Source organism: Urocampus carinirostris, chromosome 20 (genome assembly GCF_059441175.1).
Source record: "Urocampus carinirostris isolate Australia breed hairy pipefish chromosome 20, RoL_Ucar_1.0, whole genome shotgun sequence".
Taxonomy (NCBI): domain Eukaryota; kingdom Metazoa; phylum Chordata; class Actinopteri; order Syngnathiformes; family Syngnathidae; genus Urocampus; species Urocampus carinirostris.
Genome location: NC_142368.1, coordinates 28,632,005 through 28,652,981, shown reverse-complemented (window position 1 = coordinate 28,652,981; position 20,977 = coordinate 28,632,005). Strand labels below are relative to the sequence as shown.

The window sequence follows — 20,977 nt, the reverse complement described above, 5'->3', positions numbered from 1 at the left end:
AAAATGAGACTCCTGGGTTTCAACACCCCCCTGCGGAACTGGCTGCTGGACTTCCTCACTGACAGACCCCAGTCAGTGCGGATTGGTCAGAACATCTCCGATGTCATCAACCTCAGCACGGGCTCCCCCCAAGGCTGTGTCCTGAGCCCCTTGCTGTTCACCCTGATGACACACGACTGCGTCCCTAGGTCCGCCACAAACCACATCGTGAAGTTTGCGGACGACACAACAGTGGTGGGCCTCATCAGGGACGACAACGACCTGGCCTACAGAGAGGAGGTGGAGCAGTTGGTGGGCTGGTGCAGGGACAACAGCCTGGTCCTGAATGTTGACAAAACTAAAGAGATCATTGTCGACTTCAGAAAAAAACAGCCAAACCATGCCCCACTTTTCATCAACAACAAGGCTGTGGAGGTTGTCAGCAGCATCAAGTTCCTAGGGGTGCACATCACAAACAAACTCACCTGGTCCGTGAACACTGCATCACTGGTTAAGAGGGCACAGCAGCGCCTGTACTTCCTGCGGAGGATGAGGAGAGCCCGCCTGCCCCCACCCTCCCTCATCACATTCTACAGGGGCACCATAGAGAGTATCCTGACCAGCTGTATCTCTGTGTGGTGTGGAGGCTGCAGCGCTACCGACTGGGGTAGTGTGAGGAGAGTGACGAGGACAGCAGAGAAAATCATCGGGACTTCTCTTCCCTCCATTCAGGACATTGGCCAGAAGCGCTGCCTATCCCAAGCTAAGAACATTATCAAGGACCCCTCTCACCCCCATCATGGACTGTTCACTCTGCTAGCCTCTGGGAAGAGGTACTGCAGTGTGCGGTGCAGGACCACCAGGTTCCACAATAGTCTTGTCCCCCTGGCCATTAGACTGTTAAATGGTCACTCAAACACATAGTAAATCTAAACTGCTGCTAATCTGTACATCTGTGGGTTCTGTTTGACTTTTTGCACTACTGGCAGTTCTGTATAGCTAGCCACTCCTTGCACATCTGTTTCTCTGGACTATCGTACTTACAGTGTTATTGTTACAGTGTTATTGTTCTGTTTACCTGACTTGTTTACCTGATTGCCCATCTTGCACATCTGGTTGGCTACTCCTCTTGCACTATTTGCGCTACTGTAAAATACTATACATAGCCATAATTATTTAGTATATTATTAGCACTCAATACTACAACTCAATACAACATTGTATTTATATCTGTAAATTCAAGGAAACTGTGCGGGTCAGATGTATCGACATACCTAAGACTTATAACATTGGTAAAATGGCGGCGCCCTCTGTTGGCTGCGGCTGCATCGGCTCGCTACAACGGGTCAGGTGTATCGACATTTCGTTCTGTGTACATTGTTACAAAGAATGACAATACAAAGGAAATTATTATTATTATTATTATTTCGTTCTGTATACACGTGTACTAGAATGACAATAAAGTAGATCTGAATCTGAATCTGAATCTGAATCTTTATTCCTTTATAAAGAGGGGAGGAAATTTTATGCACTAATGGTATTGGTATTGATGACCGCTCAAGCGTCAGGTATCAGTCAGACAAAATATGGTATTGAACATCACTAAGTTTATGGTAACTGAAGTTTGCACTGCAATTACAAATGACCTGTTTTTAGTTCATCATCTGATCATCTTTTATACGTCCAGAGCTGCCACGTTGGCTTTCTCACAGGATAAATTCCAAGTTTAGATGGAGCTCCGTCGTTTATTGAGTCTCCTGTACACACTGATGCTGTGCAAACCCGTGGACACAGAACTGATGCCAGAATGGAGGGGTAGACCGCACATGCAGCCATTGGAGTGGAGGTGGTCGGAATAGGCATCTCCCTGCTCCATGATGCTGTCCGAGTTGGAGAGGTCACGGGGGATTATCATGGGGATAGAGTATTGTAACTTCTCTCTGCTTTTATACCAAAGACAAGAGCACATGGACTGGAAGTGGAGCACCTCGGCATAAACATTCCGCAGTCCCCTGCCGGCCCCTGCGGAGCTTCCCCCGACGCACCCCGGGGCTCCGGAAGAAGGGGACGCCCGGTCAGCTGGGCAGCGGGCGTCGCGATCCAGCAGGGCCCTCTGCTCCGCATCCCGCTTTTCATCCTCTGCGTTCATGGTCATGAAACGGAGGACCACCAAATTGAGAAAGGCCCCGATCACAGCCAGGCCGGTGAGGATGTAGATGAAACAAAAGGCCACATAGTCCAGCTTGTTCTGCAGGGCGCTGTCGTTCTGCAACGCCACGTAGTCGCCGAAACCGATGGTGGTGAGGGTGATGAAGCAGTAGTAGTAGGCGTGGAAGAAGCTCCAACCCTCAAATTTGGAGAAAGCTAGCGCCCCTGCGCATAAAGTTCCGATGCAGGATACGAAACCCACCGTCACCATGTTGTACATAGAGACCTCGGTCCGCCTCATGCCGAGGCACTTCTTCAGGCGGTGGAGAAGGAAGCGAACGAAGGTGTTGATGCGCTCGCCTACGCTCTGGAACATCACCAAAGTGAGGGGGATTCCCAGGAGGGCGTAGATCATGCAGAACACCTTTCCTCCTTCCGTGCTGGGGGCGGCGTGGCCGTATCCTGACATAGGGAAAGAGACGGTTACTGGGGCGGAACAAATGGAATCTCTGTCCACCACAACCTGAAGTAAAGGTGATTTGCATGCTTTGGATAGTAATGAAGATTAATTTACAAAAAATCCTCCTTTCGCGACATCAGAAGGAAATGGGTGATGATGGTACTTGTACAGAGGAGAGGGAGTCAATAATTCATGGCTTATTGTTCTCACCTAATCAATTATTTTTCAGTGCAATTATCCAGCCGCAGTTTTTGGAGCTCTTATGAAAAGGATATCGCATTGTGCATTTTTGGGAACTTGTTTTGAATTACTATACCACAGCGTTGCAACTATTTTGGAGTAAAGGCACACAGTTTTATTTGAATAAATCTCAAGGCACGCTGCCTGTAGAACATTTCATTAATGAATAAATAAATAAATAAATAGAAGACATTTTAGTTGCTGGATTAATTTGCAAAATTATTAATTTCTTTCAGTTGTGCAATGAAATAGTTATTACAGACAACAAAGCTACATTCAAATAAAATCAAACAAAAATACTATTTACGTTTTTTCCAAAGCAAAACCACCTTCCTTTAAAACGTGGCTACATGATATAGTCTTTTTGCTTGGAGAAAATCAAATTTCATCTCAGAGGGTGTGACTGTAAATTCTATTCTCCTTGGGCACCCTTGCTCTACTATTTTGGAATGCTCCCACCTGACAGCTTAGTTTAATAGACCTGCATGTCATGGTCTGGTGACTCTAAACTCTAAACGTCATCATTTTGGTACCACATTTTTTTACCACTTTTCAAACTTTTTGAATCAACAATAATTGTATATATTTTAATATATTTTAATAACTTTGCTTGCACCTTGTTTTGAAACCTTAATTTAGGACAAACATGATGGTCAAAATGAGCTTCAATACTCTTAAGTAACTTAGGGCCCGGTCACACAGCCGTTTGCGGATGAATCACGGCCAGAAATTTCTGCCTGTGAGGCAGACGCTATTGGACGCTTTGAGATCGCCATACAGACGAGATACAGCAGTGCTTAATACGCGGTCGGAAATTCACGCGCGGTTGGCAGCGCGGACAAGTTTTGCACTGCTCAATATTTGAGAGCACGGGTACACAGCCTTTCATGGGCGTATCGAGGCTGAATCAGACGCTGTTGGGCGCTGTTGGACGCTTTGAGACCGCCATATAGACGAGATACAGCAGTGCTTTACTCGCGGTCGGAAATTCACACGCGGTTGGCCGCGCGAAAAAGTTTTGAGCACGTGTTAACCGCGAGCGGCACACGAGGTAATGACGCGGAAATGACGCGGAACGGCGTGCTCTGGGCGCGGCCAGGGCGTGGTTACACATGGGTAGGACGGGAAATTTCAGTGGGTAATCGTGGGTGGAGCTTGGTAATAGCATGTTCTGCGCCTGTATCGCGGTGTTATTACGTGAAATTAGCGCGTTACGCGTGTGACGGTTAAACGCCTTTCTCCGCGTATATACAGCGCGATTTGCCGAGCACACGTCAGTTGTGCTCGAGACGTCAAGGGGTAGACATGGATCCCCGTCACCGTAGTGACCTCGTCTTAATCCATTTTTATTTCTTGGGCACAACACCGGCTCGGGAGCTTTTATACCCGTGGTCCACACGAGAAAATGACGCGGAAATGACGCGATGAGGAAGCGGAACAGTCGCCGGCGTCTGTTTTGCGGGCATACCACCGATGAACAGCGGGTCGGCCAATTTTGCGCATTTTCCATCGCGGGCAACCACGGGCAAAAAAAAACGCAAAATTTTACCCGCGATACAGACGCAAACGGCTGTGTGACCGGGCCCTTAGGGAGGGAGACAAATTTTAAGTGGTATATTATTGACATAGGAAATAGGGTCTGGCATTATTATAATTTCCAGGGCCGTTGCTAGCCATTTGGGAGCCCTAAGTACAAATAATATTTTACATAGACAACTAATTAATTCGTACTCACTTTATCAATCCAAAACGTTCACTGACAGTCACTGACTGTGAAAGCACGCCTCCTACTGACACTTTTCACGATCCGCCCAACACTATCATTACCAAACAAATTTGTTGTATCCTGGTGTTTTACTTCGCAATAAATACTTGATAAAACCACAATCAAATTCAGTTTTGTTCCTGGTGCTTTTCTTTTTTCTTTTTTTAATACGCACACTTGTTCTGGTATTAAAGGCTGTCGCCGGAGCCGTCGCATTCAATAGGCAGGGTTGGGTAGGGTTACTTTACCTTGATTACTTTCAATTACTTTTGGATTACTCCAATACCAAATATGCTAATAAAAGACAAAAGAAACTAAATATGAATACGATTATGACTCACAACACGTGGTGAGCTTTCTCTCCTGGCTTTGATCTCTTTGATCTCCGGCAAAACTAACATAAAATGCGACAGAAAAAAAATTAAAATAAATCCAAACAACTTGCCAACGTCCTTTTTGCCGTTCCATGTATTCCGTTACTCCCCAAGCCTGCACAAAATTTTGTAATTTTATTCATATTTAGCTTCTTTTGTCTTATATTAGCAATTTGGTATTGGAGTAATCCAAAAGTAATTGAAAGTAATCAAGTTAAAGTAACACTACCCAACCCTGCCAATAGGGCACCATGAGACTGGAGATAGGTCGGGGCACAAATCAGATTCACCCCTTTTCTCGGTAAATGTGGTTAAGGCTGCTCTTGTATTGTTCAACCGTATTAGCGCATATAATTAACACGTTTAACACTTTACAAGTTTTTTCTCACAACCCTGTCTTCTTTTGGTGCCCTCCTCGGCACTTGATGTCCTACGCAGTGCGCGTTATGTGCGTTTGCGTCGCTATGGCCCTGATTATTTCATAGATTTGATCAAATCCTCAAGTGACACACAGGGAAATAAAATGTGCTGAAGAATTAGCTTTTGTCTGGAGAGCGGTATTTGTGATTTTATTGAATTTTGTCTTAAAATACCAGTTGTCTCATCTCATCTCATTAGCCGTACCGCTTATCCTCATTAGGGTCGCGGGGGGGCTGGAGCCCATCCCAGCCATCTTCGGGCAGTGGGCAGGGGACACCCTGAACTGGTTGCCAGCCAATCGCAGGACACACGGGGACAGACAACTCATTCGCTCATTCACACCTAGGGACAATTTGGACCGGCCAATTCACCTGAAATGCATGTTTTTGGAATGTGGGAGGAAACCGGAGTGCCCGGAGGAAACCCACGCAAGCACGGGGAGAACATACAAACTTCGCACAGAAAGTCTGGAGCTGGATTTGAACCCACGACAGGTTCCCATGACATGAACTGTGCCGCACAAGCGCTAACCACCAGTTGTGGTTCTCTCAATTTTTTTATATGTTTGTTTTTATGGCTCTGTTTTAAAGACTTAAAGGGACAGTGTGTATAGTTTACCTTCTAGGTGTTGCGGCAATGTGTCGTGCCACCGGCTTGAGTGCTACATAGCATGAAGAAAAATAGTAATTCTAATGGATGGACATACAGACACTGCCCTATTTACAAACGAGATATGTTCCGGACGATCGTTCCTAAGTTGAATTCGTTCGTAAGTTGCTCCAGTCTGTATTTTGTATGTAATGTATGTTTAAGGCTTGTATAAGTAACCTGTATTGTTTTGAAACAGAAAAAAAAAAACGTTTAATAAAGCAATATGCTTTATAACGTTCCAAAGCAAACTGAATGATAAAGCATAGTACTGAAAAACAAAGCTACACATTAGGCGTTGACATTCTGTGGTCTGTGAAGCCCTTTGAGGCTCTTTGTTATTAAGAGCTATACAAATAAACATGACTTGACTATAAAGATACAGTGGCTTGCGAAACTATTTCCCCCTCTTGAACTCTGTGACCTTTTGCCACATTTCAGACTTTAAACATAAAGATATAAAACTGTAATTACTTGTGAAGAATCAACAATAAGTGAGACACAATCATGAAGTGGAACACACTTTATTGGATATTTCAATTTTTTTAACAAATAAAAAAAAGAAAAAGTGGGTGTGCAAAATTATTCAGCCCCGTTGAGACAATATTTTGTAGTGCCCCCTTTTGCTGGGATTACAGCTGCAAGTCGCTCGGGATACGTCTCTATCAGTTTTGCACACCGAGAAACTGATATTTTTGCCCATTCATCCTTGCAAAACAGCTCGAGGTCAGTGAGTTGGGATTGAAAGCGTTTGTAAACAGCAGTTTTCAGTTCTTTCCACAGATTCTCAAGTACATTGAGGTCCGGACTTTGACTTGGCCATTATAACACCTCAATATGTTTTTTTGGTGAACCATTCCATTGTAGCTTTTGCTTTATGTTTTGGATCATTGTCTTGATGGAAGAAAAATCTCCGTCCCAGTCTCAGGTCTTTTGCGGACTCCATCAGGTTTTTCTTCCAGAATGGTCCTGTATTTGGCTCCATCCATCTTCCCATCAATTTTAACCATCTTCCCTGTCCCTGCTGAAGAAAAGCAGGCCCAAACCATGATGCTGCCACAACCATGTTTGACTGTGGGGATGGTGTGTTGAGGGTGATGAGCTGTGCTGCTTTTACGCCAAACATAACGTCTTGCATTGTTGCCAAAAAGTTCGATTTTGGTCTCATCTGACCAGAGCACCTTCTTCCACATGTTTGGTGTGTCTCCCAGGCAGCTTGTAGCAAACTTTAAACGACATATTTTATGGATATCTTTAAGAAATTGCTTTCTTTTTGCCACTCTTCCATAAAGGCCAGATTTGTGCAGTATACAACTGATTGTTGTCCTATAGACGGATTCTCTCACCTCAGCTGAAGACCTCTGCACTTTGTCCAGAGTGATCGTCGGACTCTTGGTTGCATCTCTGATCAGTTTTCTCCTCGTATGAGCTGAAAGTTTAGAGGGACAGCCCGATGTTGGTAGATTTTCAGTAGTCTGATTCTCCTTCCATTTCAATATTATTGCTTGCACAGTGCTCCTTTGGATGTTTAAAGCTTGGGAAATCTTTTTGTATCCAAACCCAGCTTTAAACTTCTCCAAAACAGTATCTCAGACCTTCCTGGTGTGTTCCTCGTTCTTCATGATGCTCTGTGTGCTTTAAACAGACCTCTTAGACTAGCACAGTGCAGGTAAATTTATACAAAGACTTGATTACACACAGGTGGATTCCATTTATCATCGCTAGTCATTTAGATCAACATTGAATCATTTAGAGATCCTCACTGAACTTCTGGACAGAGTTTGCTGCACTGAAAGTAAAGGGGCTGAATAATTTCGCACACCCACTTTTTCGTTTCTAATTTGTTAAAAAAGTTTAAAATATCCAATAAAGTGTTTTCCACTTCATGATTGTGTCCCACTTATTGTTGATGATTCACAAGAAATTACAGTTTTATATCTTGATGTTTGAAGTCTGAAATGTGGTAAAAGGTCACAAAGTTCAAGGGGGGCCAAATAGTTTTCACAAGCCACTGTAAAGATAAATAAAGTTAAGTTGAACTTACGTCTGGAAGAGTTAGGCGACTTCCTGCTCAGTGGTAAAAAGTGGGCGGAAAAAGGCTATCAAACAATTTTCTCTACAGCATCAAGCTTCCTTTTTCTACTTTTATTTTAAAAGAAACATCTCACCCTTTCTTAAGCTATACACCAACCATATCGAATGGATGCACGAGATATTATACAAAAAAATTGTCAAAGTTATTTGCATGCTAGAGATATAGTGCAGTGTGTATACACACAAACCAGGAAGTAGAAGCCGGATTTCTTCTTCGGGGTGGATGCTGGGTGACATCTCACAGCGTCACACGGTGGAAACAAGCACTACAGCTCTGTCCTCTACTCAGATAAAGGTGCACACAATACAAAATCTAACTTACAGCAATGCCTGTATATTTTCCGACATCCTGAAAAAATGTTCGTATGTACTATTTTTCGTATACTCTGTTGGGTTAACCCCAACACTTGTAATAAAACCTGCACTTAAAGAAGACACAGAGACGTGAGTATAATTTACTTGCAAGGAGAATGACCGGAGACTACCCTTACAGTCTGCTCACTCTGAAACAGTCTCCATTGTCCTTGCCTTTTTATTGTATTAGGAACGCCCTAGTTTACATAAGGTCTTTTCTGTTAAAGGGAGGGGCGAGTGAGAAAAAACAGTTGAGACCTGTTTTCACTCACAACTAAATGTTATCGTATCAACACCTGTTTTCACTCACAACAACATGTTATCGTATCAACAATATTATTACTATTGAACTAGGCAAGAATCGCATAATAAGCAAGAATGGCTCACAGTATGCAACAGTAGAATAACATATTTACAGTTTAAATCCATCATACTCGAATGTTTGCAAGCCAGGCAGAGTTCGTATTCACTGATATAATTACAAATACCATGAGTAGGCCCTATTCACAGTTGAACTCATTGACCTGTGCCCATGTTTCCCACTGCTAGAGTACAGATTGTACTACTGTATTTATAAAGGAGACTGTCTCAACATCAGATTTGTATCGCTTTTATGTTCAATACCATAATACCACTTTTTCGTACGGATACCAACTACTGATTTTTTATTGATATTCACTCTTTACTTTTATACCTACTCTTGGTGATATTTTAATCGTAATATTATGGATGGTTGACTAAACTTGTCTAAGGGCAAAACATACTCACTAATATTAATTGCAGAACCCAGGAGTAGGCCCTACTCTTGATTGAATGACAAGTGTCTGGCTACTGCAGTATGGCAGAGCCTATTTCCATAGAAGACTTTCTCAACATCATATTTGTATTGCTTTTTGTTCCAGTAGCTGGTATCTATGGCCATGAGGAGTACCTGATACTTAAAAATAGGTTCAGTATGTGCATAGTATCAATACTGATTTGTTTGCTTAACTATTCCGAACTAATTTTAGTCATTTTTACTAGGCACATAGAATATATTAAATACTGATATCCCTTATTCATAAACCATCCCTTTGCATACCTTTACAAATATTTTTTTCCCATTAAGTTTCATGAAATATATGGCACTGTACTATTACTGTTATCCCTTGCAACTTCGCGCTTCGATTTTCGCGGCCTCTGTTAAAAAATATTCTGTGAGCCATTATACCCGATTGCATATTGCTGTGAGTGGGGACAGGCAGAATGCATTTTGGGTCTTTCCTAGCGTCCCTCTTTTCACAGTCACTGCATTTCCACCTAAAAAAAACCTCACTCATGCTGCCACAATTCATTTTCCCATCATACCATCAGAAAGCACTTTTGAGTGGCTAAACTGATAACATAAATTTCCTTCGATTTAGAATTTTAACATTCACTCCTGTTCCAATTCTGAGCTACCTTAAAAAAACGATTTGATTCAACCTGAACTTCACGCTCATTCTTGATTTCTGTACCAGCAACACAGAAAAATTGCCAAGAGCCTTTTAAAGATTTGTGATGCAAAAGGAACAAAGTAAAGATTTTAGTTCTCAATTCTTTTATTTCACCATAATCTCTTCTTCTTTATTGATAATATAATTAGGAGCGCCCGGATGAATCTCTTTCTGTACTTGTTTGTCGCATAGTTTAACATGTAGCTGTGTACATGAAGACAAAACACCAACCACTGCATTCTAACATGTTTATTTCGCTCATTAATTAAGCAGTTTCGAGTGGATGCTGCATTCAAAGGGCATCAAACAAACTGCGATGAAGCAATTGTCCCAGTCTCGACAATTAGAATTTGCCATTAATAATGATATTCAATAGGAACACGGTTACATTTCATAATTATTTTTTGTTCATTTGGAGATTTGAAAAATACATTACAAATAAGTCCACTTGAGACAAGAGAGACCAAGGAAGAAACCGGAGCCCCCTGGATGTGGTTGTCCGTGTATGATTGCATGGGCGTAATTGAAAGATAGAGTGTCTCATGTAGCTGAGTTGAACGTGGTGTTTGTTAGTTAAGACGGGGTATTTGATTTCGTGGCTTGAACGCTTTGCATATACAGTTTTTTTACAGTGTTCGTACACCTTTTTCATGGCCAAATTCAAGCACTTTCAAGACCAATTTTTCATTTTTTCCAGTACATTGAAAGAAGAAATCCAGCACAGCTCAAAATAACGTTTTTATTGTTGTTGACTTTGATGATCAAAATACGGTCGCTGTCTTGCTGCTAGCACATACTTTGTGCTATTTTGAGCTGTTCCTATCCATGATCTAGGTCCTAGATCAATGAGCTGCTATAAACTGACATTAATTCTGCCATTCTTCTTCAACAATGCATGCACAGCTTGGCTACATCACACTTGTTTACAAACACGGAAAAGGCTCTATAGGTGTTGGGTAATAATGGGGTTCAAGACAAAAAAAAGAGAAAATAGTGTAATTATAAAAGGACCGAAAATAAGCCAAATTTGGACTCATTTTAATTATATTGATTGCTCTAAAGCAATGAGCATTCAATCTTTCAATCTTAGAGACTGCTGATCTTTTGTAGTTTGTTTACTTATTTTAATTTATATTTTTTGCTTTTTTTCGGAGTATCTATGTCTTAAGATGGTTAAAACTTAATTGTAAATGTTTTTATTTTGCATTGTATTATTTAATTATAGCACTTAAGAGTTATTATTTTAATTTTTTTATTTTTTGTTTTGGATTTTTAGGGACTTAATGTTGTTTAACTTTATATCTGTTCAGTGTGTAAAAAATATTGCATTTTACTTTTTATGAAGATCTTTGAATATTTTAATTTTTATTTCATGTGTTTTCAGTGACCCCCTGCAAAACATATGAAATGACTAATTACTGAACAATTTGGTTATTAATAATAATAGGGTGGGTTGGTTGATGTTTGGATCCCTTAACCTTAACCAAAAACAACTAAAGATTAAAGCAAAGTAAATTTGATTAAGAAAAATACAAATTTAATGGTTGGTTTGTTGGATCCTTTAACCACTAGGGTTGTAGGGGCACCATTTCTTGTGGTGTGTCTTGGGCATGGACAGCCTGGTGTCAACTATCTCTCTCCCAGCCAACATGTGTTTTCACTCGGTCATTAAAAAAACAAAACATTTGAGGAGCCGTTTGGGAGCAATAGATGTCTTTTTTTCAGGGCGACAAGCCAAAGACAAGCCTGGTTTTCTTAATAGAGCTGTCCTTTTGGGTGCGACCAGTAGGGGGCAGTGACACTTCATAGGAAATCGCCATATAGACAAGCCACTAAAGCAGGTGTGTTGGTGTCATTTTCACGCACTTTAAACAAAAAATCTTAATTTTTTGCATGGTCTATACCAGGGGTTGGAAGCCTATGATACGCGTGCCAGCAGTGGCACGCGAGGGGTTAACCAGTGGCACGCGAGTAATAATAAAAAAAATAATGATCATTTTTTAAAAAATGCGTTAACGAAGAGCACGAGTGTGTGTGCGTGCGTGCGTGCTGCGGTTCAGTGGTTATTTCTGTTGCACTTATTTTCAAGTAGCCTTCTGCCTTGTTGCTGTTATTTAAATTTTTGATATTTTCTGCAATAAGATTTCATTGATGAATGGTATGTTAGCTGTCCATATTACTTGTTTTTTGACTGTAATTCATTGTTGATGAAGATAGTGGAAGATGAATTGGTCAGTTATACAATTTCAGTGTATATTCATCCATCCATCCATCCATCCATCTATCATCTGCACTGCTTATCCTCAGTGGGGTCGCGAGGGTGCTGGAGCCCATCCCAGCCATCTTCAGACAGTGGGTACGGGACACCCTCAAACTGGTGGCCAGCCAGTCGCAGGGCACACAAAGACAGACAACTCACTTGCTCATTCACACCTAGGTACAATTTGGCCCGGCCAATTAACCTGACATGCATGTTTTTAGAATGTGGGAGGAAAACGGAAAGCCCGGAGGAAGCCCACGCAAGCACGGGGAGAACATGCAAACTCCCCACAGGAAGGTTCGATCTCATGACCTCAGAACTGTGCCGTGGACGCGCTGACCACTCATCCGCCGTGCTTTCCTTAATGTATTTTCATGTTGTATATTTGGACTGGTGTAAAATTACAGCTCTGTTAGTTGTAATAAAAAGTTGTGCGAATCATTAATCTAGGTGTTGCACACTGATTTACATGGAAATTTTAGACTTCAAACCAAAAAGGTTGCTGATCCCTGGTCTATACTTTAGAGCAGGGGTGGGCAAACTTTTTGACTCGAGGGCCACAATGAGTTCTAAAATTTGACAGAGGGGCCGAGCCAAGAACAGATGGATTGAGTGTTATATAAATTACATACAGGATTTGACTTATTAATGATTTATGAGTAATTTAAATACATTTCAGTTGAATAAACAAAGCAGGAAAACTCACCATCAGTTTCAGTGGGAACAGTGTTGTTGATCTCCCTGTTTTGTCAGTGCATCAGAGTCTGGGGTAAGTTTTGTTGTGGCGATTCTCAGGATCGATCCGAGGTGTTGGTCAGTTATCCTAGATCTTTGTTCATGTTCATAACACTGAATGTCTGCTCACATACATAGGTCGAGCCAAACAAGGCCAGCATCTTCTGTGCCATCCTCCGTAGGTTTGGAAAGGTGGGTTCGTTCAGAGAAACATAAAAGTCGTTAAGTTTAAGAGTGTTGAACTTTTCCTTCAAAGTGGCGTCAGACTGAAGATCGATCAGTTCCAATTGCACCTCATGTGGTACTGTTTCCGGGTCTTGTGAGAAGGGACAAGACACGAGCTGAAGTGACTCATCAATGTTTTCAAAATCAGAGAACCGGCGACTGAATTCTCTGTGCAGGTCATCCAGTGATTTGCTGTATTTCTTTGCATATCGCGTCGCCTCTTTTTGAGTGTCAAGTGTGGCGAAATGAGTGAAAGGTGTGTACGCAACTTGTCTGGAGAATAATATGAGCTTAGATTTGAACGCTGTAACATGTTTGTACATGTCGTGCACAAACTGATCTTTCCCCCGCAGTTTCACATTCAGCTCATTCAAGTGTGAAAATATGTCCACAGCAAGCGCAAAATCACAAAGCCAGTTCTGGACTCGTAGCTCAGGAAATTCGTCAGATTTCTCATTGAACTCTAAAAATGCGCCAATCTCCTCTTTCAGGTCCCAAATGCGTTGAAACACTTTGCCCAAATTTAACCACCGGACACGAGAGTGGTAAAGTATGTCCTGATGATCCGCATCAATTTCCTCCAGGAACGTGATGAACTGACGATGCTGGAGTCCCCTTGCGCGTATAAAGTTCACAAGTTTCCGACTGGATTTGCAAAATGACTAAGCTGTAATACAGACTTACAAAGTGATTCCTGATGGATGACACAGTGAAGGAAAATAACATCCTGTTCAGGGTTTTCCTCTTTTACTTTATCCTGGATTCGTTTTAGCAGCCCAACGTTTTTTCCTGTTGAATTTGGTGATCCATCCGTCGTGACAATGGCAAGTTTACTACAAGGTAGTTTATGTTTCTCGATTGCAGCTGACACCTTTTCATATACTGTATGTCCTCTCCCCGCGTTGTTCCCTTCAGGGACTCCATGGTCAAAAACTCCTCCATTATCTCAAAGTTGTTATTTATTCCTCGGATAAAAATTATGAGCCGCGCTGTGTCTTTCATGTCATTACTTTCATCCAGTGCAAGTGAATATAACTGAAAGAACTCTGCCTTTTTGTTTAGCTGGCTAGCTATATGTTCATCAATTAGTTCCACACGGCGAGTCACAGTCCGACGTGACAAACTGATTTTTCGAAATTGCCTCGACTTTCCGGACACAGAACACCTGCAGTCTCCACCATGCAGTCTTTCAAAAACTCACCTTCGGAAAAAGGCTTGCTAGCTGCTGCTAATTTGAATGCCAGCAAAAAGCTTGCCTTGGTAGTTGACTCCTAAAGCGCAGTTTGTCGGTGAAAAAAATGTTGCTGGGACAGTAAATTGGCTGCCATTCTTTCAGCTGTAGCTCCCCGTTCTTGCACCGACAGCTTGCTGGCATTATTGGAATGCTTCGTGACAAAGTGACGGCTAATATTGTACTCCTTAAAAACCGCGACGCTTTCTTGACATATCAAGCATACAGCCTTTGATCGGAAATATTTTGTTGTTCCACCCCGAAGCCTTCGTTCTGAGAGTGCCGGTCTTCTGGTGATCCCAAGAGCCAAGAAGTGTTCCGTAGGTTTGAGAGCGTTCTCCATCCGGGCACCGGTGTTGTGGAATGCTCTTTCCCCTGAGATCCGATCTGCAACCTCAGTGGAAATGTTTAAATCTAAGCTTAAAACTCACTTCTACTCTATAGCATATGAATAACCTAAACTGTTTATGTGTAATAACCTGTGAAGCCCTTTGAGACTCTTTGCGATTAAGGGCTATACAAATAAAAATTACTTGACTTGACATGACTCCATTCTGTTTTAAACACTCGGCACTCACTGTCGACTTTTCCTTTCTTTGATAAACTGATGTTTGTTTTTAAAAGGAAGAAAGCATTACTGCGAAAACCGAGAAGGAGAGTGCTTCTTCAGGGAAAAGCTTAAGCGCGAAGAAAAGGGGGCAAATACTTAAGCTATCTATTGGGGAAATGTGGGCATTACAGGGGAAAGTAAATGAACAAAGTTTGCTGGTATATTTTTTGATATAACTGGGAGATGTTTGGCGGGCCGGATTAAAAAGACCAACGGGCCGTATATATACTTTAGAGTCGGACTGCCAAGAAATGTGGCAATCAACAATTTCTAGCATTTTAAAGCACATAGCATTTTCCTGACCTTGAAAACAGAACATTAAAATTCAAGCATTTTCAAGAATTTCAAGCACCCATACGAACCCTATTTTCAGTACCTTGCTGCCCATGTTGAGCTGCTTAGTTCATATTTCTCAGACCTTCATTTGCAGAAAATGAAACATATGTAAAATATTCAAATGATGTAAGCTATACATAACACAATTCAATGTTGATCTACTTTTATATACTATGAATATAACTACTGCAAAGGTATAACAATACAAATGTGCATATATTCTTTATCCTTTGCAAAAAAACAAATACCATATTCTTGTGTTCTACAAAAAAAAACGAATAAAAAAAAACTATGATATAGTACTTATAAAATCTAATGACTGCTATTGGTAACCAAGTCACACACACATAACTTTTTAGTTTTTTTCTGGATGAAATATCAGTTATTCACATTAATAAAATTTAGTTAGTGATGGTATACCTGAATAGTTTTATACAGTACTATATTTAGAGTGATATTTTCCCTGCTTAACAAACAACCAAAAACATTAACAAATAATTTGTCTAAAAAAAAAAAAATTACAAAAGTATAGATATATATTTATTTACTGTATTTAAGAAGTATTTTCCCTACCTAAAAAAATCATAACATAGAAAATACATAAAAAAGGATTGATTTATTAATTTACCTTTTCACAAAGTAAATAAAAAATGCAAACAGAAAATCATAAATTTGATAAATAAGTTCCAAAAAAACGAACCCAAGAATGTAAAAAATCGGATAAATAAATGTTTTCATTAAACGTTATAGAATGTAAATGGTTATGACTTATAATGTATAGGACAAAGAATAGAAGTTCCTGTTCAATGCCAACTATAAAAGAAAACAATAGTAATATTATCAGTAAGATTCAGTTTGTTTCTCAGTTGTCCTAACGGCCTGACGTCACCCTTATCTACAGTACATTTACTGCACTAGTTAAAAAATGTATATCAGGGAATGCAAATAAACGCACATATCAAAGTGTGTTTCTTGGAGAAACACACATATCATTTCTTGGAGCGAGGGGCCCCTCTTGCTTTTCCGGGGACGTTTTTGCTTTCATCTTTGTTTGCGGCAAGCCAAAGACATCATCATACTGACCCTTTCAGGCTGCAAAATGACCAGAAGATCACAATAGTGGTTTTTCCCACATTCCAACTCGCTGAAAGATTTGTTCACTTAATCGTAGACACCTCCAACTTCGCTTGACCTCGTCAAATGTTTACTTTGGACTATAAACACAGCTTTGTTGCGTTCCCACAATCTCACCCCATTTTGTTCGGTACTTTTGACCTCCTTGGCAGCTGTTTGGAAAAGAGCATGTGACCTAAACGGTAAATTCAAGAAGTACACAGACAAAGCTAACAACTGTTGTTTCATTTTGATTGGTGTGCTAAAACTGGTTGTATTAAAAAAAAACAAAGGGAACAACTGTTTAGGTTCATGGCAACGAAGGCCCAAAATATTTGCAATTAAATAAAGTAAAACTCATCTTATGAATTTCATTGATTTCAGCAGTGACGTTGTGTAAAGAAACGGTTAAATTAAATCCAAATGTGTTTCTCCATTGAATTAATCCGTTCCAAGGTCATCAAATGCAACCAAACCCCTAATAATTCAACTGCCTTGTAGGAACACTAATGTTCAGTCAATGGTTATAAATATACCACATAGTATGAATAAAACCAGAAATAGGGCTAAAGAAGTACAAAAGATGAAGTTACTGTCCAGTACAAAGCTTTATTAGCCAAGAACAGTGAAAATAATAATAACTACAATAAGCCAATAAAAATGATAACATGAAAAAAGTCAGTTCCCCCGTATTTCTTGTCAAATACGCAACTTTAACCCACTTTCATCCGTCCATTATCTGAACTGCTTATCCTTAGTTCACACACACACACACACACACACACACACACACACACACACACACACACACACACACACACACACACACACACACACACACACACACACACACACACACACACACACATATATATATATATATATATATATATATATATATATATATATATATATATATATATATATATATCCATCCATCCATTATCTGCACATATTGTCCTCAGTAGGGTTGCGGGGGTGCTGGAGCTCATCCCAGCCATCCTCGGGCAGTGGGCAGGGGACACCCTGAACTGGTTGCCAGCCAATCGCAAGGCACACAGGGACGGACAATTCGCTCACTCATTCACACCTAGCCAAATAACCTAACAATTAACCGGCCAATGGCCAATTAACCTAACATACATGTTCTTGGAATGTGGGAGGACACCGATGAAACCCACGCAAGCACAGGGAGAACATGCAAACTCCACACAGGAGGTTCGATCTGATGACCTCAGACCTATATATATATATATATATATATATATATATATATATATATATATATATATATATATACCGTATTTTCCGCACTATAAGGCGCACCGGGTTATAGGGCGCACCCCAAAAAAATAGTTTTTCGTCCTATATCTTCCATAGATAAGGCGGGAACGTCGACAAAACAGTCAGATAGTTCAGTCAAACTTATTACCCCCTTAACATTCCGAAAGCTTGCAAAGAAGCAAATACGTGTCTCAGACATATACGGAAACAGTGTCCGTACGATGTTACTCAAATACATTGTTCCAAATATCATTCGGAAGGTTAAAGTCTTGGGATTCAAGAAATGCTAACCATTCCTTAGTTTCTATTTTCTTTTCTGCTCGCAACTTTATTGTGCATATGACAATAAACACTTGGAATTGAGTTTAATTTAAAAATAGACTCATCACAGAAACATCGAGATCAGTCTGAAACAAGATACTGGGAAAATATATAGCCGGAGTAGCTCACCGAAGTCGTTGCGTTCAATAATAATGTGCAACCATGGTCCTCTTATATCCGTGAGTGTAGTAAATCCAAGAGAGTAAAATATTTAGAAATACAGAATAGTAAAACATGTTTTCTCTATGCCGTTTTCAACCAAACATGCTATTCACTTTCATCTTTTTCGGCCAATTGCAAGCTTTGTTTTGCCCCTTTAGCCTATTCGAGCCTGTAAATGATAAAAAGGATCCGCCCCCCTTTACCTCCGAATAACTTTACCCAATATATATATATATATATATATATATATATATATATATATATATATATATATATATATATATATATATATATATTCCTGTTCCCTATTGTCCAATTTGCTCTCTTCCCATTCTCTTTTTCCTCTCTGGTGTATGAAAGCCCAAATGGAACACTTAAAACAGATCCGCTGGTTCCTTGCGTTGACCTCTTAAAAGCCTGTGATGCAAACATTTGTTTTTGTACAAATGGCCCATGGAGTAATATTTTGTTTGTCTTGGTATTTACACACTGAATTGACAACATTACTTGAACCTTATTAGAGAGCGATACATTCTTCACTAAACAAAGTGACTAGTGCAGAATTATGGACCACCAAAGTCTGTTATCGCCATGACAACTATGTAAGGGCTCTAATTCTCACCCTTCATCTCTCCTCCTCTTGACGCCCTTCTTGTCCGATATTGACGCAAGCGCCTTCCAGTAAAGCTTTGTTGTGACTTTGAAAAGAGATCTTACTCTCCATTTGGAATAGCTCGCTTGCTGAGCTCATGGAAAACTTAACGGCTGCCAACTTTTCCTCTCATATCCCCTAAAAAGGAGCCCAGGGAGTACGCGTGGAATTGGACCTTTATGTATCTTTTTTTTGACAGCAAAAGTGAAACAGAAGCTAGATCTATAATTTTTTTTGTGAAACAACATATATCTCAGGTCCAAATACAGATACGGTAAGCTTAAAGGGACAATTGGAATTATTTGACAACTACAGTTGAGCTGTCACAATTGGGAATTTTTGGAGGCTACGAATTGTCACACAAATAATCACGATTGACAAATATATTGTCAATTTTTCCCCTCTGATAATATGCTACGAGCCCCCTTCTTTTCAGCATTTACGTGCTTCCATTAGTTGATATTATTCGCAAGTATAATATCAGTTTTCATTGCTACACAGATGACACTCAACTATATCTTCCGATGGAGGAATCTTCCACACTAAACTTTGGAAATTTGGAGGCCTGCCTCACTGGGATAAAAGAATGGATGTCACTCAACTTCTTGAGCCTTAACCCTGAAAAGACCAAAATGCTAGTTATTGGTCCATCTAAATGCCGTGACATGTTCTCAAAAACAGCTCTGAGCATTGACAAATGTAATATCACCCATAGTGAGTCAGTCAAAAATTTCTGTCCTTTCAAACACACGTTAAGAATATTACAAGAACAGCTTTTTTCCATCTTCGCAACATTGCTATAATTCGCCCTATGCTGTCTCAGTCGGATGCGAGGTCTTTAATTAAGACAAGAAAGTTTGACCACATTACCCCGATTTCAGCTAACCTGCATTGGCTCCCTGTTAGCTTAAGATGTGATATCAAGGTTCTGTTGGTAGTATACAAAATCATGCATGGACTTGCTCCCTGATATCTTTCAGATTTAATTCCCCCCTATGTTCCGGTCCGGGGCCTTCGCTCTGAAAATGCTGGTTTACTAGTAATCCCAAGAGCTAAGAAGAGATCCGCAGGTTCGAGAGCTTTCTCCATTCGGGGCCCAGTGCTGTGGAATGCTCTTCCCCCTGAGATTCGATCTGCAACCTCAGCGGAAATGTTTAAATCTAAGCTTAAAACACACTTCTTTTTTATAGCATATGAATAACCTATATTTTATGTTGACAATATAAGGGGATGGTGTTATAATAATCTGTAGTTTGCAATAGTCTTTGATCTGTGCAGCCCTTTGAGACTCTTTGTGATTAAGGGCTTTACAAATAAACATGACTTGACTTGACTATTATGATAAAAAATGAGCTTAATATTACACACAATGTACACTTTAATAAAGAAGAGCAATTTCATGGTCAACAGATCAAGTCAAGAAATAATTAAGGAAATCATTATTAAATTGGGCAGCACGGCGTGCAGTGGTTAGCGCATGTGCGGCACAGTTCTAAGGTCTTGGGAACCTCCTGTGTGGGTTAAAATCCAGCTACTGGACTTCCTGTGCGGAGTTTGTATGTTCTCCCCGTGCTTGTGGGGGTGCTCCGGGCACTCCGGTTTCCTCCCACATTCCAAAGACATGCATTTCAGGTGGATTGGCCGGTCCAAATTGTCCCTAGGTGTGAATGAGCAAGCGAGTTGTCTGTCCCTGTGTGCCCTGCGATTGGCTGGCAACCAGTTCAGGATGTCCCCTGCCCACTGCCCGGTGATTGCTGGGATGGGCTCCATTACCCCCGCGACCCTACTGAGGATGAGCGGTGCAGCTAATGAGATGAGATGAGATTATTAACTTGACGTTGTGTTCCTTTCATTATAACAATGGACCACTTCTTCTGTGTTTTGGGGCTTACCGCTGTCGCTCGGAGGAAACCCAAAAGTTGTCTAAAATACTTAATTGGGCATGGTTTTAAAACTAAAACTTGACAGTGAGGGCCGGGTGACCCTGTGCTGCGTCGCTGGGCTGGAAGTGGCATGCTTAGGTGCTACCGGGGCCTTGGTGAGTAGGTTGGGTAGGGGGATGGAAGAAAATGCTGCCCTGTTGGGCCCTAC

General features: G+C 40.8%; 1 protein-coding gene across 1 annotated transcript in view; it reads right to left on the bottom strand.

Annotated features, from left to right (window-relative positions):
- Window positions 1-1,221: 1,221 nt before the first annotated feature.
- kcnk3a (potassium channel, subfamily K, member 3a) overlaps window positions 1,222-20,977 on the bottom strand; it is a 60,111-nt gene continuing 40,355 nt past the window's right edge. Inside the window, exon 2 of the mRNA XM_088324794.1 lies at window positions 1,222-2,589. Within this exon, the coding sequence (XP_088180920.1) occupies window positions 1,706-2,589 (884 nt within the window). The 3' untranslated portion in view covers window positions 1,222-1,705. The remainder of the gene's footprint in view (window positions 2,590-20,977) is intronic.